A 24,022-nucleotide genomic window follows, 5' to 3' on the forward strand; every position below is an offset into this window, starting at 1 on the left:
CCGTTTCGCCATGACGGTATACATATGCATTGCAAGAGAGTAATGTTTTGGGCCCCAGAGGTCGCGGTGGGCCGGTGGCGGTGGGCTTGGGAACGGTTGTCAATGCTCGGGCTACCGCTGAGGCGTGGGAAGTGGACCCACATCCTTTTCTGGACTGTTACCTATCTGGGAACTTCAACGCTTGACATCGGTCTGCGTTCCTCTGGCTCTGCAACGAGTAAGTGGCGCTCCACGAATAATTAGCATATAAAAGGTCACGATTTCTTCTTCAGCTCATATATCGGAATCTGGGATTGTTTCAGTGCTGCCATCGTATACATTTGATTAGGGGGCGCGCCGGTGACTCATGACACGGATAGTACGGCATTAGCGGCGGCGGAGGCCCACCGACTTGGTCAACTTAGATAGCCGGTCGATATGTCATTTTCAGAGCCTAAAAGGGACCCCAGACGCGGACAAGCTCGAGAGGAGGAAGACCAAACGTGCGGTGAAGTCGCCAGGCTGTAGATTACGTAAGTCTTCATGCGTACGTAAGTGAGCCGTACGTGCCACCGTCTGCACTGCCTCTGTCCAGCCCAGGAGTCAGGACTACCAGACATACGGGACATACGGGATCCTATCTCGTGCTTATACATAGAAGTGTCTTTTGACGCGTCAGCAGGCCTTGTCGAACATTAAAATTGGGCCCTCGCTTGAGGCGCTGCACTCTGCTGCACTTCGAGCTAAACAACAAGACGAAGTGGCGATCCGACTTGACTCAGTGCTTGGATGATTGTTGGCTGAACGCAACAGCATCGGGTGGCTTGTGGCAGATTCAGAAACGAAAAGTGGGCGTTTTAGAGATACACGTCGCGAAGATAATAAGTCAATAATTCTCATACGCGACATCGGGATTCCGTCATATCCTGGACCTAGAGTGCCATGCAGCGCAGGATGCCAATCAGTTCATCGAGGGTTGGTACAAGCCAACCTTGAGCGGCAATTCGGGCGTGTTGCTCTTTCTGCCGACCGTGGGGTACCACACCGAAGCGACGTTCCACACAATCGGCTTGTCGCTCGGCTCGAAGGTGAACTTCGACAAGAGCACAGCCAGAACGACCTCTACTCATGCAGACTGAGTGCCAGGATTATACCACACGATGAAACACGTACTGATTTCCATCTCTGAGAACTTGAAGCCACTGTACGAGTTGAGTATCAGCATTACAGTTGTTCGTCCGACATGCGGCTGGAATGTGGGACACGTACATACAGGCACGCTTGCCCCCAGAGAACGTCATCCTGCGATCATTCAGCAAAGATGTCGCAAAAATTATCAAGGACGTCAATACGTACAGATTCGAGTATACACCCGGTATACGTGACTCAATGATCGTCGCGGGGAGGGGCGCCAGCCAGCGCTCTGGCTTCCATTCGAGCGCGTCTTCACCCCACAGCCCCTTGCTCATATTGCAACCGGTGAAACCAACGAGGTATTGGGATCCCTTCGTAACGGGGATTGCGTCCATAGTCTTCCCATCGGTGGTGTGTACGGGCTCGGAGAGGGGAAGCACCGCATCCTGACCCGCCCTACGTGGCGAAGACGGCGAAGATACCGCCGTCAGATATGGTTACTAGTCGTGCGGCCGCGTACACTTACACTCGGAATATGATCGTTCCTGGAGGATAGCTGGGATTTGTCAGCAATAGAAGGACTGTGGCAGAACCTAACCACTCACAGTCTGAGTGTCTCGCGGACTGCGGCGTCAAGGTATGGCAGACGATTCAGCTCGTCATACGGCATGTTCCCGCAAGCATCCGATCTCAAGAGTTCTTGTCTGAGCCTCTGCTGACGCTCAGGGTTCTCCGCAAGTAGCATCAGGGCGCGCGAGAGTGCAGATGCCGTCGTGTCTAGACCTCCCACAATGAACAAACTGCGAGGTCATCAGGAGGGCGAAGGACTGGCAGTTAAGTGAGACTTACGACATCTGGGCGATCACATCTTCGTCGGATAGCCTGTCCTCTGGATCTGCTGAAGCGTTTGCGCGCACTGTGCAGTGAAGCCCTGTCAGGAATGCGTGACTATGGGTCAAGATGATTACGCACGGAGGATGCTCATGATATCCTTTCCCTGCGCGATCTGCTTCATGATCTCAGCATCGCCTTGCTCGAGCGCACGCTTCTTGTCAGCGTATATGCCTTTCGAGTTCTTGTCCAGATTGTTGATGATATTCGCCAGAGTGTGGACTCGAGTCCCCGGAGGAAACAGGCTCACGAAGCTACGGCGAATCCAGGTCGGGAGGGGCTCAGAAATGGAGATAAATTTCCGGAAGAGCATCAGGCTGTCGAGCTCCGGACTGCGCGCAGCCATGTATCGACAGATTTGCGCAAGGTATGAGGGACGACAGTATCAGTAAGCATGCTGTGCCATTGTCGATGAGAAAGCTACGCACACTAATGACTTCAGAGCATCGGCATACGAATCCGCTTTGTCCGTGACAAGCGGGTCGAAGGAGTATCCTAGACCCCCTTGGCCAATCAACTCCAACGCAACTCGCCCGCACCATGACAACATATCCAACTCCTGAGGTCCCTCGCGCACGCGAGTACCAATTGCTTCTGAGAACTGGCCATACCAGGCCATACCTCAGTCTTTGTCACGCGCTGCAAGTAGGCAGATATTTGCGCACCTTGTGACCTAGTTCCCAAAAGAGGGGGAGCATGTGGCGCATATGTTTAACTGAGAACACTGGATTGAGCATCTTCCGTTGCTTGCCGTGGTCCGGACCTATGCACTTGTCAGCGCTAAGGACGGGATGCGTGCTGAGAACTGCCTACCGGATGCGCCACTCAGGCAGTTACCAAACAAGCATTTCATGATTCTAACGGACGTTCTCAGTATATGACATGCGCGCATGAACGGGATGTATGCTCACGCGAGGAACTCCTTGCCCTCCTGAAAAACGTGCTCATCCTTAATGAGGATTGAATGCAAGGCCTTAGGGTCAGATACGTATAAAATCGGCTCCTAGTAAAGCGTGGGTCCGATGAGCTTGCGTAAGTGCAGGTAACATGAACAAGATGCAGACCCCGAAGAACCCGTTTAACTTAGTAACTGGGCCATAGTCCAGAGCGACGTGTTGCTGAAACTCCTCTGCGTCTCGAGCGATGAGCTGTTTCAGGTTGCCTATCATAGATCAGTGAAATTGCGCGATCAGATGCGAGATCAGCTATCCTACCTGTCCAGTACGATTGCGCAGGAGGCCCGGGTAACTTGCTAACAGAGAGTAGCGCGATGCGCAAACGGATGTAGGAGAGAAGTTCGCGAAGTAGCAGTCCGAGTCCTACTAAGCCCACGACTTTGAGAAGAACCTGGACACGGAGAACGGCGTGTAGTGCTGATTCCAAGACCATGGTGAGAGACGACGGCTGATGTTCAGGTCTGCAGGCAAGTCAGAGTGGAGTACATATACCTGGCGACAGAGAAGCCGAACAACCTAGCGTCATGATTAGCACGCGGCTCGTTTGCCACATCGACACTCTTTACGAGAACGGCGGGCAACTCTTGATCTAAAGCCGGAACACTCTACCGCATCAAGGACGCACCCTGTTCTCACGCGAGCTCCCCATGAATAGCGGAGCGCTGAGGTGTGGCCAAAGCGCATCTACTGTGCGCGTCGGATGCTTTGATGCACCATGCGTACTAGCTTGGCTATCAAGAATAGCATACAGAGACCAGAAGCGATCGGTAGACGAAGCGCAGTGCAGAAGCGCACCTCTCCTCATGTGCAGGCTTCGGCGCCAGACAATAAACTATTTTGCAATCGTAGACTCCAGTCTCCAGCGGTGTTGTTGCATAGCAATATGACGTACGTCAACGCCGCAATTTGACGAACCTAGCTTGTATGCCTTTCACAAGCTCGCACTGGATAGGATCGAGCGAATTCTTCACAATACACCCGAGGTCCTTGCAGTGAAAGGTGAGCTAGCAGCGACAACGGACAGGATCGATTAACATACGCCACTCACGTGCTAGAGACAATGAGAGTCGGCAGTGACTAGAAGCAACTCTATCGTCGCGAAGAACCAGCTTTGCCTCTACGAAGGCTAGCTGCAACAATAGCGTTTCAAGCGATGAGGCCTTGCGGGGAAGCTGGCTAGTAGCAAGTTAGTAATATGTCATGGAAGACGAGATACTCCATCGGCGGCCGATTCCGAGACGATTAAACAATAAGACGAGTTATGTAAGTAGCAACCTCTGACGCATTTATGCGGGTGGGGCGTTGACGATAACCCGCAGCAGCTCGTGGGAAGTTGGCTCTACGCCAGCATTTTGGCGAGTCCTCAGCCTGGCCTCGCTCCCAAAGCCTCAATATTCAGCTGCAGGTTCATCGTAGGGTCTTCGATGTATCAACTCGACGTCTATAGTGTATTCTGGAGGGATATCGAGCCTTTGTAAGTACTTCAAGTACATTTTGAGAATGTACGGACCGGCGTTGTGATTGCGGTACCGAGTCCGAGTCCGCGCGGTAATCACCAAATCTGAGCGCATGCAAAGCGTTCAAGTCACCGACGTTCTTCTGGTGTCGAATGCTCAAGAAGACAATAACGCTGATGTCCGAAGGGATTTAACAGCCAGATCTTGAGCGATCGCGACGTGTGGTCAGTGGTCATGAGGAACGGTAGTGTAGATTGCACGCATCTCACCTCATTGGAGTCAAAGCTATCGTCATTCCGAGTCTTGCAGTGTGATGATTTGACGTGGCTGCCTGGATCCTTGATCGTGTATGCTCTTGTACTGCAAAAGGGAGGGCAACCTACAGTTGCATTTAGCTCGAGCAAAGTAGACAATGTGTACATTGAGCTCACCGGTACGATACATAGTGCTTTCCCATCACTTTGGCTCCTATGGAATTGAGGTCTCGTCGGAGGCAGTCAAAATAGTACTACCATAACACTTCCGCCTGCAGAGGCCGCCGCAGTGAGCAAGTGAGGGAGATATTCAAACAAAAGAACCAATACGAGTGACAGCACGCAATGACAGCAGTGCAAACCTTGTAGCACAGCGTGGACAAGAACAGACCGCGACCATCCTGCTGGGTACGACCTTCAGAGGGCTCCGATGTTCCCAGGGCGGCAGTAGAGCGCCACGCCGAGGGCCGGAGTGAACGAAGTGTACCTGAAGACACCCGCTCGCAACGAGGGTCAGAAGCGAGGGTAAGCGGACTTCCGGCGGACGCGGTCCAAGAGATCGACGCACTGCTTTCCAGAGATCTGGGAAGAGCATGCGGGCTATGCCGGTCAGTATGGAAGGTGTCCAAGGAACACGGCCGGCACTGTTTGCAAGCTGTCAAGGTTGCGATGGAAAGAAATGCACAGCAGTCGATGAGGCCGAATGAACTGCCCCATGCGACTGCCGAAGAACAACGAGGACCATAGAGGGACACTGGAAAATAAGAAAGGAAGGCGACGTGGGAACGGAGGTGAGATGATGTATATAATGGTCGCCCCAGAGTAGCATATGACTTGCCTATGGCACGTATCGCGCTCGCGAGTTGCAGCACACGTATTACTTCAGAATGTAGAACTGGCGACGAGGTAGCCTCGTATATTTGTGAACGAATTACCTGTTCGAACGTTGTGAGTGAAAGCTATGAGTAAACGAGAAGGGTGGATTGCCCCGGGAGGACAGATTGCGGCCCAAGGTCGCGTCAAGGGAGAAATCGGGGCGAATCCTGCAGGTAGAGTCAATTGTCACTTTGAGAAAAAGAGGTAGTAGACGCTAGACTGTCCGTACGCGATCACGTGCAGTCCTTAACGACGTCGCCCGGCCGCCCGTTGCCCGGCGTCCCCGTTTCCCCCGTCCAGAGCTCCTCAGGCACCCTCCGTGTGTCGATTAGATGGTACTAATGAAGCTCGTCTCGAGGAACAAGACACGGCGCGTCCTGCGCGTCTGGAAGCCATCCCAGTGGTCAATTGGCACTGAGTAGTACATGAGCGTCCAGAAGTACCTGCGTAGTTCTGCCGGACAGGCTTACCTTGATTACCGGGAAGAACAATCCGTTCTACCCTTGTTGCGCGTTGACGGCGCGGGGCGTTCGCGCTCCTCTGTCTATACGTCGCTCGCCATGCAACGTCGTTGACCGTGACTCTCGCTGCCCAAGGATCTCATCATCCGGTCTTCCGAGCGCCGTCCTATGCGTCCTCCCACATGCGTCCGGCTCCTTGACGCCGGTCCAGCGCAGCCTTCGCGCCGCCGACCCCTATATGTCGAACGTCGGTGCGGCACGCTCTGCGTAGAAGCAGGCCAGCCGGGGAATGCATTGGTACCTGAGACCTAGCGGTGTGTACAGACATGCCCCCCGATATTGCAGGACCCCAGCACGAATACGAACGTCGGTGCACCGCTGAGCACCATCCCTCCTGCGTTCGACCATTGCGGAGCTGCCCGCCCTCTGCTCCTCCTCCTCCCTTGTACTCCGCGTTGCGACCTTGTATTCGACTGAAACGCGGGGATCAAACAATTTGGGCATCAAGATGACGAACAAGAATGACCTACAAGAACTCGCAAAGCAGAACAGCGCCCACCAAACTCCGGTGAGCTTGTTCACAAAATCTGAGAGTCACAACGCACGAACCAACTTTTGCACTATGAGTCCGCGGTCTGGGACGAACGATCTGCAAGCTCTGGCTACGCTGCCTTCGTCCGCGTCGCTGCAGCAAATGGAAGTAGCGAATCTCTGTCCGCGGCCACACCAGACGTGCCCGGCCTGGTCGAAGACGCAACCGCGGAGACTTCAACGACCACAACACGCAATGACCTGGTACAGTTCGATGGTGAAGAGTTGAAGGAAAGCATCCCAGCTGAAGCTGGGCAAATATCGCCTGCCCCGGAGACGCAGTCGTACAGACAGTTATTGCGGCCACCGTTCAGGTCGCCACTCCCGCCGCTTTCTGCATGCGAACAGGCAACGCACGCAGACACCATCGAGCCTGGTATGCATGTCAGCTTGCGTTGCCTTCCGTCTCGGGCAAGCTAATGAAGTTGACCAGAAGATGCGAACCGACTTTCCGTTGACCATACCGCTCCTTCGATTGCATTCGCTGCCCCGAACTCATATCTCGAGTACTCGCTCGACATCGCGACATTCCCATTCCCAACTGTCGAGCACGCAAACGGGACGCCGTTCAATGACACTGGGAACATGGCAGAGTCAGACGCTATGGCGCACTCGTACCCGCACAACACTGCGAGCGCGACAAGCACTGTCCGACCCCTTCCCATTGCTCTGCGCGTAAGCCCTGCAAGCGTCAACAACTTCGGAGCTGTGACTGCCAGCGAAACAAACACGTCTGCGACAGCCCATGATTTGTCGTACCAAGGGCTGCCGTCGCCGCAGGCCTGCCTCAACAACGTCGCATTCGAGCTGGGCTGGTCGCAGTGGGGCGCAGCGGACGTAGCCAGCAACGATGACCCAGGTGTCCTCCCGGAAGGCCAAGGGCTAACCGCGGATACCACCGAGGAGGGTGACCAAGGAGGGTCTAATGCGACAACAGAATGGCAGGACGACAGCGTCGGGAACTCGGATGGTGAGTAGCATCGTACCAACGATGAGCTGAAGTGACGATGGAACGACTGGCAGAGAACGACGCGGCGTTGTTGCAAGAAATCGAATACGCGCCTACTACGGCGCGCCCTGCGGAGCCACCAGCCGGTCTCCTCTGGACGGATGCTCCGTCCGTCGAGCTAGTGGGGTGGTTCAATCTTCCAGACGACTTCAGCTCCGGCACGGATGCGTCGCCTGAGCAGGTCATTGTCAACGACGGGTTCCACATCCCGGGATTGTCAGGGAGCGACCAGTTCGATCCTTGGTCTGGCAGTGGAGGCCCCGCTTGCTCCTCCCAAGGAACGTTCTCTCATGATTGCGCGATGCTTCAGAAGGACTGGTAGCCTGATTTAACCAGCCTAAGCACTACACACCATTGTCCTTCAATAAGACGACGGACACACCTTTTATCTCGCACTCCGTACACACTTCCCAATCTCCCGCATATCGTCTCGCAGTTGTCTTGCTTTCCGTTGATCTCGTTCCCTTCATGTCTCGCTCTCCATCTGCTTTGATTTCGCTGTCACTATACACGAATGTCGCGCTCTATTTCGTGATCTGCTTAGTCTATCTTACCTCGTCTTGACCCTGCTACGTTGTATCTGCCAGCCTCCCTTCAAAGTGCGTCTATGCTCCTGGTGCTGAACAGCAAGGCTAATAAGAATTATCGACCTTACGCACATTCTGACGAGCACTCACTTATTCATCGGCCTACGTATGACCAGAACGCGGAGACGGGAGTCAGAGAAGTGCAATCCCAAGAAAGTCGTGCTACGTGTAACCTAGTCACCTGACTGACCGTGAGATCGTAATCTCGATTTGGTTCCGTGGCCGGCGGAACGTTGTAAGTTGTAGTACTCAAAATCGTACTCTGACTCTTTGCGACCGTCGCCAACGGAAGTACACCCACCCTGCGAGCTTCGAATATTCATATAGCTCAATGCTGCAACGAATATCTCACAGAGCGAAGGGGATCCGGACATGTTAGTACCCGGTAGTGTCCGCCACACTTCATCACGAGTCGGAACTCAATAGTACCAGCAGAAAGAATTCTAGCTTCACGCAAGTGCGTCTTTTCACGGGCCTGGGAATATGCAATGACTTCCTCGCCGCGCAGGTTCGAGGAGACTTGTTTGCCACTGTTGAGGGCATTATAATACTTCGCGATGAAGAGCCTGATCACGCTCGTTCTGACTGAGTATGGGCTTCATGTATCAGTACGTGGGTGCGCTCTACATTTTCCTCGTTGCTTCAGCTCACCACATGTCTGCCGAGTATGGTTGCGGGCGAGTCCAGGGCCGAAGCCGCCGCACGACATGCACGCCTCACAAGTATGATATCCACTTATACACACTGACTGCAGCTGCGTCTACTCGTACAATATTCTCTCTGCGACATCTGACCATGTCCGGAATCTGCACCACGCTCTTGCTGACCTCTTGCTACTCCCGGGATTTTCATTCGGAGGAATCTACAGCACATGCGGAGTACGTGCAATCAGTTTCCAGACAACATCGGCAACGTTACTGGCTGATGTATTTATTCCCTCAAAAGAGCGTAAAGAAACCCAAAAGCACATGGAAATGCGAATCTGAACGGTCACTGTTCAGATCGGTCGGGCCCAGACAGGCTCAAGAGTCGTGCTGCCAGTGATGGAGGCGTAAGGTACGGAAGGCTTAAGTCATGAACTGGAATGTCGCTCCTTGTGATGCTGAAGTTGCTCATCACCATGCAGGGGTCGACTCGTAATACATATACATCCTGGAGTCCTGTCACAGCATCGCATCATCTATAAAATCTATAAAATTATGGGACGGCGGTGTCGATGTGGCGCGCGTAACTCGCGTGGTTTTCGCGTACGCCCACGAGAAACGCACATGGAGCGCACATGGCGTCCACGTTCGCCGCGTGCGCTCAGCCACCTACCGGCCGGGCGGGTCGGGCGCTCTCTCCTCCCCGGCGCCGCCCGAGCTGTCCCCGAGGCGGGATTTCCGCGCGAAATGCAGGACAACTCAGTGCCGGGAAATAGGACCTGTGAGTACACAGGTGTTCCCGAGGCCTGCAAAGATGGAAGGGAATACAGAACATGTCAGTAATGGGAGAATGGGACATAAATACCAGGAAAATAGCCAACATCAGTACCGGGAAAACAGGAAGACAAGAAATATTGCTGAATGTGTACCACAGGCCGGGAAGCATTGAATTAAAATGCAATCACAAGACTGAACATATTGTGAGCACCGGGAAATCAGTACCGGGCGATAGGATATCTGAGTAGTACCAGGAAAATGATACATAAATACCAGGACAATAGGGAATGGCACACCAGCACCGGGAAATAGTAAGAAATGTCAGATTATATTCAAGAAGACAAAGATATCACTGAACCACAGGCCGGGACGCCTGGAGACTAACACACAGCATTTAATAGAACTAATGCTGCCAGCCTGTGGCAAAGCCATGGGCTGGCAATGCCCAAGAATATAACCTTCTTAGTAACACAAAGCACAGAATGAAAGAACTGCTGCCAGACCTGAGGCGAAGCCCAGGTCTGGCATTGCATAAGCATGAAATCTTAGAAGTAACATGAAGCACAGAATAAAGAAATCACCCACCATGGGCTGGCAATACCCAAGCATATAACCTTCAAAGTAACACAAAGCACAGAATGAAAGAACCGCCGCCAGACCTGAGGCGAAGCCCAGGTCTGGCATTGCATAAGCATGAAATCTTAAAAGTTACATGAAGCACAGAATGAAGAAATTGCCCCGTAAACCCGTGGCGAAGCCACGGGTTTGCGATGCTCGTCATAAAAGAATGGGAGGTCGGGGTCGATGTGGCGCGAAAAAGCCACGAGAAAGCCACATGGAGCGCACGTTGGCCGCGTGGCAAACCATGTGCGCCCAATCCTTACCACTCTAACGGGCCCGGCGCCTTCCGCTTCCCCGGCGCTTGCGCGGTCCCTGCCCGACGCGTCCCCGACGCGCGCGAAAGGAGCGGCGGGACCTTGAACGGGAAACCCCTTCGGCAAGTCAGGACATTTCAGCGGGTTTCCCGAGGCGTCGCGGCGTGTGTGATGGGCAACGGGCATGATGACGGGAGGTAATGTTGACAGGAAAGCTGCTCTCGGGCGCCCTCCGCTCACCAGTGTATCCTCGCCCGAGGTGTCCCCGGGAAACTTGAGAAACCCATTGGGAAATTTCTTGAGGTGTTCCCGAGGCATCGTGGCGGGTGCAAGGAGGTAAGTACATAACGGGAACCAATATACACACCAGGATATGCCCTCGGGCGCCCTCCGCACTGCAGTTCAAAGGAGTAACATGTAGCATTGAGTACCGGGTACGCCGCCAGCCTGTGGCTCCGCCACAGGCTGGCATGCCAGAGCATCTATTCCAGTAGGTACACAAAGCATTGACTAACGGGTATGCTGCCAGCCTGTGGCGAAGCCACACGCCAAAGCATTTATTACAATAATTACATGAAGCATTGAATTTTCAAATTGCCTGCAAGACCCGTGGCTTTGCCACGGGTCGGCAATGCACAAGAATATAACCTTCATAGTAACACAAAGCACAGAATGAAAGAACTGCCGCCAGACCTGAGGCGAAGCCCAGGTCTGGCATGGCACAAGTATGAAATCTTAAAAGTTACATGAAGCATAGAATGAAAAAATCGCCCCGTAAACCCGTGGCGAAGCCACGGGTTTGCGATGCTCGTGGATGGAGCGCGCCCGAACGCGATCACCTGACCGTGTTGGCGCCTCATGGTCCCATCACCACGTGTCTACGCAACGAAACGGAGCCGGACTCAGCTGGCATACCGCCGGTGCGCCCTGCCCTCTCCTGCTCTCGTCGCGTATATCCGGATCTCCTAACAGCGTGTGTGCGCGAACCATCTCTCGACCCGCCTTTCAGTATGCGGCGCATAACTAACCCTACCAGGTTGGACCATTTGCTCACCGGGAGAAGGGTAAGTTATCACCATGTCGTCGGCCATAGCTCTCCGTGAGTGATGTAACTCGCACCAGCCACCACAACGTTTTCCACCGCCAAGGGCTCCGCCGGTGTTCCCATGCCTCTCGTGGAGTCCATCCAGGCCCATATTCGTGCATCACCGTAGCGACCCGGGCTGGAAGTTTACATACGCCCACCGCCTTTGGCGGCGTGCACCACCGACACGGTCCCCGCCAAGGCTGTCCGAGGCCGCAATTTGACCGCCATGCAGAGCTCTGGAGAACGCCGCGTGTGGCGGGTGCGGCGATCGTAGGCCATGACGTCGTAGCGCGCTGCTGAGAGTTAGCGTATATAAGAGAGTAGCGATGGTGAGTGTCGCTCAAGCTACCTTCTCCAGTTCTCTTTCTCTGCTCTTCTGTACACCTTGCCTTCCCTCTTCGCTTTTTGTATCACAATGTTCGCTCGTACCTTCGCCGTTTTCGTCGCCTTCGCTGCCGCCGTCTCTGCGTGAGTACACGCTGACTAGTCAATTCCAGCCGTTCGAACTAACCTGGACATCCGCAGGACGACCGTGACTTTGACGAACAACTGTGGCTACGAGGTCGACCCCGGCTTCTACCCCGCTGCGACAGCCTCTGACGGCTCCTCCACGGGCGGCTTCGCTGTCGCCGCGGGGAGCTCGTCGTCCGTCTCGCTTGACTCCGCCTGGAGTGCAGGAGGCCGGATCTGGGGCCGCACCGGGTGTGACGCGTCGGGCACCTGCCAGACAGGTAGCTGCACTGGTGGAGAGAACTGCACCGCGCCGGCGGGAAGCGGCGTGACGCTCGCGCAGTTCACGATCAACGCGTGAGTCCGGTGGCAGCCGTACGGACAAGAGGAGTGTACTGACTATGCGGCGCGTGTAGATGGAATAACTTGGACTTCTTCAACCCGAGCACGACAGATGGCTTCAACGTTGCGGTGACGATCACTCCCGGAACCGGATGTACGTCTTGCGTGGTTCCTTCTGGGAATGTGACTGCTGACATGAGCATGTGTAGGCACGACCGGCCCCCAGGCTTGCACAGCCTCGGATGAGGGTGACGGCTGCGGTATGACAAGCTCTTGCCCGACCGGCACCGACTACACGATTTCGTTCTGCTGAGCGCAAAAGGCTGCCGTGCCTACCTGGTGCTGTGAAGGAGGATCTGAAGCACGGTGATCATGAATGGACAATGGACACTTATCAGGGACTTCGGCATATTGTATTGTCTCCGTGTTGTACCCTACACCCAGTCATGTTGTAATGAACCGTGATCATTGTTATTGACGAGATGTTCTGCCCTTACGAGAGGATCCTGTCGACAGCCAGAATGTGAGCTACAGGAAGTTCGACCTAACAACTGAATCCTTACTGGCAGGGATTCTCCTGGAGTTCGCGGAACCTCTTGTATGTCAGCGTTGGGAGCCGGCGTGGGTATGTGTACATCCTCTGCAGATTTCGTATATATGGTTTGTCGTTGTCCTCGTTTTGTACACTGTCTCCAAAAACGATAGAGCCTCCGATGCCTTCAGATGCACGTTGAATTGACCCGTTTATTTGAGACACGCGCAACAGCATCTCGGGAACCACCGCGGCTGGCCCCGGGCGGCACGACCACGTCGAGTTGTAATTACCAGCATCATTCATGCGTGTAAGTGTCTGGACCACAACGTCGCCAGACACAGCTGAATGACACCCAATCATCGATCACCCCCGGTTTTCCCCAACAACAGCAGCAAGAGCATGATGATTACTTATTACGTTGTAAGAATGGTCAGAGCACGACTTGAAGCTTGAGGGTGAACAGATACTTGTTCTGATGCATTCCCCCATTAGACGCGAGCTTCCGATTAGATTGATACTAAGTATACAAAGATCACAGGTGTGCCCGCACAGCGTCGGGTACCACAGATGGCTTGTGAGACATCTTCGTAGGTAAGAGGCCCAGCGATAGGTCCTTGAGCAGGCCGAGCACTTCTCCCGCGCATCCAAAGGACAGCGAGAATCCCGAGCCACCCTGTCCGTACGAATGTATGATTCTGCTCGCAGAGCCATCTTTCTTGAGCCGCATCTCCCTCTCGACGCGGACGTTCTCGGACCGAGTCGGTCGATTTCCTTGCACCAATGGCGCGTCGGGATCGTATTCAGCGTTCTCCAGTCCAGGGACGAAGTAGTTGCATCGTTCCCGCATACGTACGATCTCCGGGCTGTCCAGCGTCAGATCTAGGTTCCACTGACGTGGTTGCGCGATTCCTGTGAGGCTAGATGTGTGTGCTGAATGTGTCTCGGGAGAGGCGGACTTACCTCCGAGGATCAGGACATTGTCATTGCGAGGAACGATGAATACGAGTTCCTGTTCATCTCTATGCGCGTCGTCGATGCCCACAGCCAGTGCCTCCGTGACCTTCGGGAACCTCTTCCCGTCATTCACCACACGGATGAGCGCACCGCGTAGAGGATAGACAGTCTCGTCCCTCGCGAGCTCTGTCGCACTGAGGCCGGTGGCATTGACGATGGCGTGCGCTCCGTAGCTCGCGAGAAGCTCGTCCTCTTGGCTCAGGAGGTCGCCAGAGATCCGTTCCGTGACAAGTGTGGCGCCTTTCTGAGTGACAAGGTCGCGCAGCCATATCATGTACTGGTCGGTGTCGACGACAGGTGCGAGGTGGCGGTATGAGTCGACTACTCCGGCCTTCTGGTTCACAGCGTGTCGCTTCACGAGGTTAGGGTCGCGTTTGAAGCCAGCAACCTTGATCAAATGTCAACGGGTCGCATAGTAGGACAGACTAGGCGGGCTACTCACGCCACAATGCTCAATCTCCTCCATCTTCTGGTATTGATCAGGTAGGCTCTCCAGGGGGCGATCGAAGAAGAAGTTCGCGAGGCGCATGCGGACTCCGTGGGCCTCCGTGGGCAGTATCTCCATCAGCCTTTCGAAGATACGGTAGGACGTCATCGCCCAGCCCTTCGAATGCTCCAAGGAGATAATGTCGGTATGTCTGCCGCAGACAGCGGGCGGCCACTCCCACCTACGATTCGATCAGTCAGAACACAGTGAATACGTGAGGTTACTCCAAACGTACAGAGCCCCGGCGATTTGAGATGTGATCCGGTTGCTGGGATTCGCCCATCGCTCTGAGACTACTGTGACATTGTAGCCTGCGTCTAGGAGCAGCCATGCCGTCTGACTCTGAGTAAGTGTCTGAGGCAGGGGCTCGAATGATGGACCACTAACCGTCAAGCCGGTTACGCCGCCTCCAATGACCAAGATATGTTCCACCGCTGGGTCGCCACGGGGCGGCGCAGGTCCCATTCCCAAAACCAACTCTCCAACCACGGTAGAGAGGTGTACCTGAGCCGTTCCCGAGGATGACATGTTCTGTTCAAATTGTCGTGTGTCGTCGAATGTAGACTGTGCACGTAGACTGGTGTGAGTGGTGGGCTTGTTGCTGAGTATTGAGGTGATGTCGACCGACCAAGGGCTTATATATTGTAGAGGCTAGCAACGATGAGAACATATCCCCGGAGGACGGTTCTGTGCTCCAGAATGACAATGTTTGGCAAGGTCTCTTTCAGCCGGTGGGATGGCGGAGTCGGAGTGCGTTCATGCAATGTTCTATGCAGGAGATCACGGAGAATCCTGTCATCGGCGGCATGGAGACGCGGATCTTCAGCGAGACAAACAATCACTATCAGGGGCGTATTCCAGTTAGCGCATCATCATCGGCGACCGCTACTGCGACCGCACACGTCGGTTGGGCATTCTGCTCACCGGACATGCTATCTTCATGCATATTACTTGGGATACGTGAGAGGGATGGATAACTTTTGTGCTATCCTGGAGCCTGAGACAAGCACGGAGAAGCTGTCAGCCGCTCAGCTTGACAGTGTCCGGTCTGTGACTTGGACAGAGAGAGGAAACCTACATGACATCGGAGCAGGTCATACGGTCCTGAAGCTACAGCATACCGCGCATAGCCCGCGGACTTCGTTATGCATGCTAGTTCCGTGAGGCGTCTGTACAAGGTACCTCTCCGATGTCAAGCGAAGGGCTCCTCGAGACGGGTCAGCCGCACCGAATCGTGAACTGATTGGCTGGACCTACCTTACACTCAATCTCAGCCCTCACCGGGATCAGTGACATGTTGGGGAAGTGGATGTCGCAAACGCAAGGGGTTCGCGAAGGTAGGAGTCGACCTGAGCAGGCTTCCCTTGCCACGCAGATGCAGAGAGGAGACACATTAGCCACAAGTTCGAAGAGTCGGGTGGATGTCTCGCATGGTAGAGTGATGCGGAAATTGGTGAACCTGTGCGAAAGGTCAAACGCGCGTCATGCGTATGGGATGGGCACTCGACTTACCAATTCCAGGACGAAAAGTCGACTGATGACGTTGTACTGACAGCCCGGTATCATCAAAGTCCGCTGCATGACCGACTCGTGGAACGTACGGCACTTACCGTATGGTCCCGCCGGCGTACATTGCGTGCGCCCTCTGCGGTAGTCTCGAGACTATAGTACCATGCACCACGTCGGCCATCAGACGTCGTAGTATCTGAAGAAACATATATATAAGTAGCTAGAGAAACGAATGCATACCTTAGCGATGTCCAACGAAGCACTTCGGTCTGCGACACCCTCAAGCAAGCTGCGCTGTGTGAGTCGATCTGCGCCGCTGCGAACCTCGCGTCGTATACGCAATAGCACCATTGTCCGAGGTATGCATTCATTTATAGCGTCTATGGATAGCGAAACGAATCAGATTCAAGGAGACCCTGCGTGATCAGGGGTGCTAGTTGGTCCCAGTCTGGCCAGAGCGAAACGGCGGAACCAAATCGAGACGCAAGATTGCTCAGATCGCGATCTCACAGGTGGTATTAGTCAGGTGACCAAGTTACACGTAGCAACAATGAACATGGTCCGACTGGTCACTGAGCCTCAAGTCCGACTTATCCCTTCCTCACACCTGGTCTCGTACCCATCCTAGGGAAAATGTCGCTCACACCCACCATGTAGGTCAATGATGAGGTGCGTTATCACCAGATTGTGCGTAGAGTTAACGACGCTTATCAACGGCTGTTCCACGCCAGAGACACAGAATATACAGGAGGGTCTACAGATACAAGAAACGCGTGAGAGTTGGGAACATAGCAAGATCGAAGCGAGGTGAGTAGACTGGGACAGTTGTGAGATAGCGCGACATTCGTGTATAGATCGTCAGCGAGATGAGAGCAAATAGAGAGCAGGCTTGACAGATAACGGCGAGAGCGAGACAAGTACGAGACGACGTGCGGGAGGAGATTGAGGGAGACTGAGAATTGAAAGGTATGTCCATCGTCTCGCTGAACGGCGATAGTTGCTGGTAAAGACTGCTGAAGTCAGGCTACCACTTCCAGTACCCCTGGTGCATCCAGGAGTCGTGGGATGGCGCCTCCTGAGAGGATTCGGCGGAGGCACCACCGCCAGACCAAGGATTCAATTGGTCGTTCCCCGGCAGATGCGAGGTGCGCAACCCATCATCAACCATGGCCATGTCAGGCGACGCGTCAACCTCGAAGTCGCTCGGAAGACTGAGCCATTCCGCCAGCTCGACGGACGGAGCATCCGTCCAAAGGAGACCGGCCGGCGGCGCTGCGCCGGGCGTGAAGTTCTGCCCTTGGTTGGCAGGTGCCGGAGAGGGCATGTGCTCAAGTGCATGGAATGGCGCGGCGTTGTAACCTGCCAGTCGCTCGGACATCAGTCGAGGCTCCATTACCGAGACGTGATACTCACCGCCGAAGTCGTCGCGCTTCATTGCCATCACCGAATCGGGCTCTCCTGGCGCAGCCTGCTGAGCGGCTGCGGCAATGATTTCCAACCACTGCTCCTGCGAGAGAACTTCGTCGCTAGCGACTCGATCCCACTGCGGCCAGTCCGCGTCGACGACAAGATTGTCGAAATGGGTCTGTAGCGACGGCAATTCTGCGACCTGGCGATGGTATGACGAATCGAGCGATGTCGAAGCTGCGCTCGACTGGCCCGAAATCACTGTCTCGAAGTTGTTGTCGTCCCTAGCACTTCCGCTCCGGGCAGCTGGAAGGGAGCCGTATATGTCTGTCGCTGGTTGGTTCGGTATCCAGTGGGCCGTTGTCTCTGACCCTGCCATGCCTGTAGGGGCATCGATGTGCGTCCCGTTTGCGTACCCGAGGGTCGGGTATGAGTAACCCGCGATGTCGTACGAGTACTCGAGGTACGGGTTCGAAGCAGCCAGCGTGTTCGACTGGGGATTCACGTCGTCTGTCAGCTTCGTTAGCAAGCCTGAGATGCGACGCATTGCAAGCTGACATGCGTACCAGGCTCCGACATTCCCGGTGCCACTCCCAGCGAATAGCCCGTTGGCGACGCATACGTCTGCGGTTGGTACAGGTCTGGAGCGACCGAAGCATGGTAGAGCGCTGCAGGCTCAGCGATGTTCGCACGCGCTTCCTGCTCGTGTGCAGAGGGAGGTAGCAGTGGTGACCGGAAAAGTGGCCGCGATGGCTCTTGGTCGTACTGCACCCCCGCAACGTACGACGTCGCCCCAGCTTCAGCTGGAATGTCTCCCTCGACGATTTCTCCATCGCGCTGAGCTAGGACATTTGCCGAAATGGTGCTTGAAACGTCCGGTGTTGCGTCTTGAACTTGCTCGGGCGCCTCCGGCGTGGCCACGAACGACGACTCGCTACTTCCATCCGCTGCGGCGAGTCGGGCAGCAGTCGCATAGCTAGGGTTTCCCCACTGCTGACCCCAGACCGCGTACTAGTGATGCGAGTATCGGTTGCTGCGTCCTTGTTCGCGGAAACACATAACAAGACTCACTCTAACGCGCCAATCCGGGCAGTCCCTTCTGAGGCTCTCTGGTACGTCAGTCTTCGACATCTTGATGTCCGAAGTGTTTGATCCCCGCGTTTCAGCCGAATACAAGGGCGCGATGCGGAGTACAAGGGAGGAGAAGGAGCGGAGGGCGGGGAGCTCCGCGATGGGTGAACGCAGGAGGGACGGTACTCAGCGGCGCACCGACGTTCGTGGTCGTGCTGAGGTCCTGCTGCATTGGGTGCCATGTCCGCACGCAGTGCCCGGTCTCAGGCACAGTACCGGACGCGTCCTCCGGCTGGCTCGCCGGTTGGCCTGCTTCTACGCAGAGCACGGACCCCGCCGACGTTGGACATATAGGGGTCGGCGGCGCGAAGGCTGCGCTCGTCCAGCGTCAAGGCGTCTGATGCATATCGGAGGACGCAGAAGAAGACGCTCGGTTGAGGAGATGATGACATCCTGCGGGCAGCGAGGGGCGAGGGTCGGGGGCCAGCCGCTTGAGCGAGCGAGGTATATTATAGCTGAGAAAAGCTCCGGGCGCGAAGATGCTTTGGTGAGCAAGGCTAGTCTCTCCGACAGAAGGACGCGAAGTGTCGCGGACCCTCACAGACGTCCCACAGCGGTTGACGAATGGGATGCCTCCCAGATGGGACCATCCGTCACTTTATTGGTCACAGTCTCCCAAGTATCGGTCTGTCGCCCAGCAGACGCGCGGAAAGTGCCTGGGGAACCCTGGGGGCTGAACGTTTGAACGCGAGACGCAGGGATGGGCGTCATGTTCCATCCCCCAGAACGCACGTGATCGCGTACCGGACGTAACTTAAGTCTTACGAGCATCGCAAACCCGTGGCTTCGCCACGGGTTTACGGGGCGATTTTTTCATTCTATGCTTCATGTAACTTTTAAGATTTCATACTTATGCAATGCCAGACCTGGGCTTCGCCTCAGGTCTGGCGGCAGTTCTTTCATTCTGTGCTTTGTGTTACTATGAAGGTTATATTCTTGTGCATTGCCGACCCGGCGTGGCAAAGCCACGGGTCTTGCAGGCGATTTGAAAATTCAATGCTTCATGTAATTATTGTAATAAATGCTTTGGCGTGCCAGCCTGCGGCTTCGCCACAGGCTGGCAGCATACCCATTAGTCAATGCTTTGTGTACCTACTGGAATAGATGCTCTGGCATGCCAGCCTGTGGCTCCGCCACAGGCTGGCGGCGTACCCGGTACTCAATGCTACATGTTACTCCTTTGAACTGCAGTGCGGAGGGCGCCCGAGGGCATATCCTGGTGTGTATATTGGTTCCCGTTATGTACTTACCTCCTCGCACCCGCCACGATGCCTCGGGAACACCTCAAGAAATTTCCCAATGGGTTTCTCAAGTTTCCCGGGGACACCTCGGGCGAGGATACACTGGTGAGCGGAGGGCGCCCGAGAGCAGCTTTCCTGTCAACATTACCTCCCGTCATCATGCCCGTTGCCCATCACACACGCCGCGACGCCTCGGGAAACCCGCTGAAATGTCCTGACTTGCCGAAGGGGTTTCCCGTTCAAGGTCCCGCCGCTCCTTTCGCGCGCGTCGGGGACGCGTCGGGCAGGGACCGCGCAAGCGCCGGGGAAGCGGAAGGCGCCGGGCCCGTTAGAGTGGTAAGGATTGGGCGCACATGGTTTGCCACGCGGCCAACGTGCGCTCCATGTGGCTTTCTCGTGGCTTTTTCGCGCCACATCGACCCCGACCTCCCATTCTTTTATGACGAGCATCGCAAACCCGTGGCTTCGCCACGGGTTTACGGGGCAATTTCTTCATTCTGTGCTTCATGTAACTTTTAAGATTTCATGCTTATGCAATGCCAGACCTGGGCTTTGCCTCAGGTCTGGCGGCAGTTCTTTCATTCTGTGCTTTGTGTTACTATGAAGGTTATATTCTTGGGCATTGCCAGCCCATGGCTTCGCCACGGGCTGGCAGCATAGTTCTATTCAATGCTGTGTGTTCATCTTCATGCTTCCCGGCCTGTGGTACACTGTCAGTGATATGCTTGACTTTTAGAATATCAGGGCAATTTTATCCCCTATTTCCCAGAGTATTCTTGCATCCTTTTCCTGGCACTACTCAGATATCTTATTACCCGGTACTGATTTCCCGGTGCTCCCAATATGTTCAGTCTTGTGATTGCATTTAATTCAATGCTTCCCGGCCTGTGGCACACATTCAGCAATATTTCTTGTCTTCCTGTTTTCCCGGTACTGATATTGCCCATTTTCCTGGTATTTATGTCAGATTCTCCCATCACTGTTTTCCCTCGCCTCTGGAGCACCTCAGTACTCACAGGTCTCATTTCCCGGTCCTGATGCCTGTTTTCCCGGTACTGAGTTGTCCTACATTCCCTACATTTCGCGCGGAAATCCCGCCTCGGGGACAGCTCGGGCGGGGGTCGCAGGCGCCGGGGAGGAGGAGCGCCCGACCCGCCCGGCCGGTAGGTGGCTGAGGCCACGCGGCGAACGTGGACGCCATGTGCTTTCCATGTGCGTTACGCGCGCCACAGCAACACCGTCGTCCCATAATGTTATAGATTATCATACAAGCGTCTGCTGCCTGCTCTTCTCGACCTTCAGTTCGTCCTTGTGCAACCTGCGACTTGACCTCGGGGATAGAACATACAATGCAAGGTCTTCGTCAACTCGCAACCCGCACGTATCGTGCTCAAGCCGGCCATATACCTCGCGTATTCCCTCGCAATATCAGGCTTCCCTCGTCGGCAGCCAGACATCATCCCTCAATCCAAACATTTCACGATGGCCGATGAGCTCGATGCCGGCACGGCAGGTAGGTGAGTGGCTTCATACTCCAGAATACCGAATATATATCCCTCCTTCCAGTTTCCCTCGGACTTCCGTCCGTTCCCACGTCACCTACCTCCCTTATATTCCAGCATCCCTACTTCTGGTCTCCCTTGTTCTTTGGCAGCCGGCAATAATACCCTATAAGTCGTTATGTCGCCTCATGGCATGCTGTGCCCTTCTTTTCCTGACTGTCCGGCAGCATGCGAACGCCGCCGACCTCGTTCCTGGGGCACCTTCTATACAGGCTGGCATCGCCCGCATGCTCGACCCGGATCCTTGGAAAGCAGTGCATTGGTTTATATATCTGTGTCCTCCGGCGATCCCGCCCGCCCTCGTCAAGATTTGTCCCCCGTTCTGATCGCCCCCTCCGTTGGCTCCGATCCTCGCGGAAGCGCTCTCCTACCATCTCGACATGCTCAGTACCCCGCCTCGGAGACTCCGTAACGTGTGTTTGCGTATGGTAGGTGCAGGTCGCCATTTATGCTCCGCAGTCTGATATTCTGGCCATAAGATGAGAGTTTCATCAACCCAACGCGAGATGCCATTTCTGGACCCGCCCATCGTTCTATTGTCTTGGGTTCATACGGAGAGCGGAAGCCTCAACACCTACGGGCGCCGTGAATGAGGCTTCGTCTATGGTATCTCCTAGGATGCGGGACCCTTGCACTCGAAAGGAACGCCAAGTAGTTTGGGTCGCCCAAGAAACTGTTCAGATCGTCTTCGTTGAATTGCAGGATCCGTGCATGTAGTAGCTATCAGTCACAAAATACATCTATTAATAGGCTTCAAACTCGTAGATGATGATGTCGTGCACCGGTGGTCGCGAAAGCGGGGGCGGAAACGCGTTCAGTACGATCTGGATCTGGCGTCGCGGGAACCAATCGAGGCTCACCGAGGCGCCCATTCCAGCTCTTGCCTTAGCTTGTTTGGCATCGCTGGCGACTCGGATACCATCTGCGTCCAACACTTTCCCTGACCCTCACAAGGCGAACGTTTACGACGATGATTCCTAGAAAATCCATCCCGACACCGTCCGCTGAATGGTGGCTTCCTCGTGAAGACCCTCGTGCTTAGCATCGACCCCTACATGCGCGGCCGAATGCGCGGGCCTCACATCAAGAGCTACTTACTCTCTGTGTCGCGCGCAACGTACATTCGCGCATCTCGCAGCTCATGCTTCGTTCTGTAGCCCACTTCTTTCGTAGGCCAGTCGTACGTGTCTCGCAATGCATGTAGTGCGTCTTCTGACGCGCCCATAGACTGACCAGCTTTTCCGTTGGACGCGTCCTTCACTCCGAGCACTTCACCGTCAAGGCAGGCGACCATGTCTACGGCCATTCATGCTTCCAAGCCCCTTCCGAGGGGCGCGCGGTTTCCCCAGCCTGGCCCAGCTCGGCGATGTCTTCGCGTGCTAGAGACAAGGAGGGCCTGCCCTGGAGCGTGTATGTCGGTGTATACTGCATGCCTGGTGAGTTCTCTGTTCTTCTACTTTAATCAACAATTTGTGCGACGGTATGTGGTCTTGTGCCTCCGTGCGAGCCGTGAGGTGGTGGGTCCAGGTGTCAGAGTCGTTTTGCTAGCCTGCGGGAGGTGTAGTACCGTGCAGGAAGCCCTCGCTGCACCCTCACCCACTACAACTGGACGGACGGCGGACGTACTCGTTTGGCCGTACATGGCATACACGTGGTACGCTGCGGTCCGCCGAAAGCGTTCGATGCGCGACAAACCCAGCAGAGTCTCTGATTGCAGCATCACGTATGCTCGAGATAGTTACCGGCCTAAGGGGATTCTACGATCGCCCTCACCACTAGCTCTCCTCGCCATTGGCCGTGATCATTCCACCCACCCCATATATGCGCTCTGGCTTCGCCTCCCTACGTACTCCCTCATACTCACTTCTCAGCGCACAGGTGCGACGGCGCACCACGCCTGGCACGAAATCGCCAACGCCAAGCCCGGCGAGACCGCCTTGGTCACCGCCGCCGCAGGCCCCGTCGCGCGTGAGTTCCTCCTTTCACCCGCATATACACACGCGGCGGATGCTGACGCGCCACGCACAGGACGGTCGTCCAACTCGTGAAGGCGGCCGGACTCAAACTAATCGCGAGCGCGGGCGCGGACGAGAAGATTTTGTGTTCTTCTAGTCGCTCGGTGCGGACGTCGTGTTCAACTACCACATAGAGGGCACCAATGCGATCTTGGAGCGCGAGAGCGTGATCGACATGTGCGTTCAAGTTGTCTGGCGGTGAACCGTCTGTGACAGTGGTACTGACCGAAGACAGTGTAGATACTTGGATAACGTCGGCGGGCAGACTCTCGAGTGCGGCGCTGGACGCTGCGTCGGCAGCCTCTACCACAAGCTCTGTCCCTCCCCCTTCTCGGCTCGTATCCTCCGCTGACCGCGCCCGCCTGCGTGGTATCGCGAGCAATTCTACGAGATCCCGCGCTTGGTCGCCGCGGGCAAAATCAAGACAACGGGACCGCTCCGTCGGGCTCGAGGTGACGGGTGAGGCGATTCTTGCGGTGTACAAGCGCACGAATACGGGCAAGAAAGTCATTGTGGTTGCGGAGGAGTGACTGCAAGGTAGCGCGAGTAAGTTGTAAATCGCAGCCAAGTACAGATTTGGCGCCGCCGGAGTGTGGGAAAGGGTACACCTGAGTGCCAGGATTATTTTGTGTAGTGTCTGCTACGGCTACACAACAACGTTTCGATGTGCCGCGACCGCCCGGTCACATAACAAGATGAACGTGTACAACAGGTTGCATCGCGAACGAGAACCTGTTGGCGCGTGGATAAC

At 55.2% G+C, this 24,022-nt stretch overlaps 8 protein-coding genes across 8 annotated transcripts; 5 read left to right on the forward strand and 3 right to left on the reverse strand.

The window, feature by feature from the left end:
- Positions 1–940: 940 nt before the first annotated feature.
- C8Q71DRAFT_861336 (cytochrome P450) lies at positions 941–3,393 on the reverse strand (the record flags this gene model as incomplete). Its single annotated transcript, XM_047927890.1, has 14 exons — positions 941–1,101; positions 1,153–1,181; positions 1,249–1,281; positions 1,336–1,569; positions 1,640–1,669; positions 1,719–1,913; positions 1,963–2,029; positions 2,086–2,336; positions 2,433–2,605; positions 2,670–2,767; positions 2,818–2,861; positions 2,916–3,007; positions 3,069–3,166; positions 3,219–3,393. The coding sequence occupies 14 exons, from the start codon at positions 3,391–3,393 to the stop codon at positions 941–943; spliced, it is 1,680 nt and encodes a 559-aa protein (XP_047775084.1).
- Positions 3,394–6,516: 3,123 nt separating this feature from the next.
- C8Q71DRAFT_726552 (uncharacterized protein) lies at positions 6,517–7,930 on the forward strand (the record flags this gene model as incomplete). Its single annotated transcript, XM_047921772.1, has 4 exons — positions 6,517–6,576; positions 6,636–6,975; positions 7,033–7,569; positions 7,623–7,930. The coding sequence occupies 4 exons, from the start codon at positions 6,517–6,519 to the stop codon at positions 7,928–7,930; spliced, it is 1,245 nt and encodes a 414-aa protein (XP_047775085.1).
- Positions 7,931–8,445: 515 nt separating this feature from the next.
- C8Q71DRAFT_779488 (uncharacterized protein) lies at positions 8,446–9,395 on the forward strand. The gene is made up of 3 exons (XM_047924810.1): positions 8,446–8,569; positions 8,631–9,251; positions 9,322–9,395. The coding sequence occupies exon 2, from the start codon at positions 8,787–8,789 to the stop codon at positions 9,237–9,239; it is 453 nt and encodes a 150-aa protein (XP_047775086.1). The 5' UTR covers positions 8,446–8,569; positions 8,631–8,786; the 3' UTR covers positions 9,240–9,251; positions 9,322–9,395.
- A 2,454-nt stretch (positions 9,396–11,849) lies between these two features.
- Positions 11,850–12,866, forward strand: C8Q71DRAFT_279122 (Osmotin thaumatin-like protein). Its single transcript, XM_047917474.1, has 4 exons — positions 11,850–12,046; positions 12,104–12,385; positions 12,445–12,524; positions 12,580–12,866. The coding sequence occupies exons 1-4, from the start codon at positions 11,994–11,996 to the stop codon at positions 12,681–12,683; spliced, it is 519 nt and encodes a 172-aa protein (XP_047775087.1). The 5' UTR covers positions 11,850–11,993; the 3' UTR covers positions 12,684–12,866.
- A 571-nt stretch (positions 12,867–13,437) lies between these two features.
- Positions 13,438–14,871, reverse strand: C8Q71DRAFT_714674 (FAD dependent oxidoreductase; the record flags this gene model as incomplete). The annotated part of the gene is made up of 5 exons (XM_047920988.1): positions 13,438–13,814; positions 13,866–14,307; positions 14,362–14,587; positions 14,642–14,742; positions 14,794–14,871. 5 exons carry the CDS (start codon positions 14,869–14,871, stop codon positions 13,438–13,440), a joined length of 1,224 nt encoding a protein of 407 aa, XP_047775088.1.
- Positions 14,872–16,514: 1,643 nt separating this feature from the next.
- Positions 16,515–18,554, reverse strand: C8Q71DRAFT_279270 (uncharacterized protein). Its single transcript, XM_047917477.1, has 3 exons — positions 18,394–18,554; positions 17,889–18,333; positions 16,515–17,832 (listed from the first exon to the last, which is right to left on the reverse strand). Exons 1-3 carry the CDS (start codon positions 18,451–18,453, stop codon positions 16,940–16,942), a joined length of 1,398 nt encoding a protein of 465 aa, XP_047775089.1. The 5' UTR covers positions 18,454–18,554; the 3' UTR covers positions 16,515–16,939.
- Positions 18,164–19,221, forward strand: C8Q71DRAFT_279178 (uncharacterized protein). The gene has a single exon (XM_047917475.1). The coding sequence runs from the start codon at positions 18,458–18,460 to the stop codon at positions 19,136–19,138; it is 681 nt and encodes a 226-aa protein (XP_047775090.1). The 5' UTR covers positions 18,164–18,457; the 3' UTR covers positions 19,139–19,221.
- Positions 19,222–21,176: 1,955 nt separating this feature from the next.
- C8Q71DRAFT_861341 (NAD-P-binding protein) lies at positions 21,177–23,801 on the forward strand (the record flags this gene model as incomplete). The annotated part of the gene is made up of 8 exons (XM_047927891.1): positions 21,177–21,207; positions 22,238–22,359; positions 22,414–22,436; positions 22,484–22,692; positions 23,135–23,228; positions 23,285–23,300; positions 23,369–23,448; positions 23,507–23,801. 8 exons carry the CDS (start codon positions 21,177–21,179, stop codon positions 23,799–23,801), a joined length of 870 nt encoding a protein of 289 aa, XP_047775091.1.
- Positions 23,802–24,022: the final 221 nt, after the last annotated feature.

This window comes from Rhodofomes roseus, assembly GCF_022264815.1.
Source record: "Rhodofomes roseus strain CIRM-BRFM 1785 chromosome Unknown C8Q71scaffold_23, whole genome shotgun sequence".
NCBI classification, from domain to species: Eukaryota; Fungi; Basidiomycota; class Agaricomycetes; order Polyporales; family Fomitopsidaceae; genus Rhodofomes; species Rhodofomes roseus.

Excerpts from the sequence above, each read along its gene's own strand:
- C8Q71DRAFT_779488 (XM_047924810.1), top strand. The coding sequence starts at position 8,787 with ATGGGCTTCATGTATCAGTACGTGGGTGCGCTCTACATTTTCCTCGTT.
- C8Q71DRAFT_279122 (XM_047917474.1), top strand. The coding sequence starts at position 11,994 with ATGTTCGCTCGTACCTTCGCCGTTTTCGTCGCCTTCGCTGCCGCCGTC. Across the intron at positions 12,047-12,103 it reads TTCGCTGCCGCCGTCTCTGC|GACGACCGTGACTTTGACGA; the intron begins GTGAGTACACGC and ends GGACATCCGCAG. Across the intron at positions 12,386-12,444 it reads GCGCAGTTCACGATCAACGC|ATGGAATAACTTGGACTTCT; the intron begins GTGAGTCCGGTG and ends CGGCGCGTGTAG.
- C8Q71DRAFT_279270 (XM_047917477.1), bottom strand. The coding sequence starts at position 18,453 with ATGTCGAAGACTGACGTACCAGAGAGCCTCAGAAGGGACTGCCCGGAT. Across the intron at positions 18,334-18,393 it reads GCCCGGATTGGCGCGTTAGA|TACGCGGTCTGGGGTCAGCA; the intron begins GTGAGTCTTGTT and ends TCGCATCACTAG. Across the intron at positions 17,833-17,888 it reads ACCGGGAATGTCGGAGCCTG|ACGACGTGAATCCCCAGTCG; the intron begins GTACGCATGTCA and ends CGAAGCTGACAG.
- C8Q71DRAFT_279178 (XM_047917475.1), top strand. The coding sequence starts at position 18,458 with ATGTCCGAAGTGTTTGATCCCCGCGTTTCAGCCGAATACAAGGGCGCG.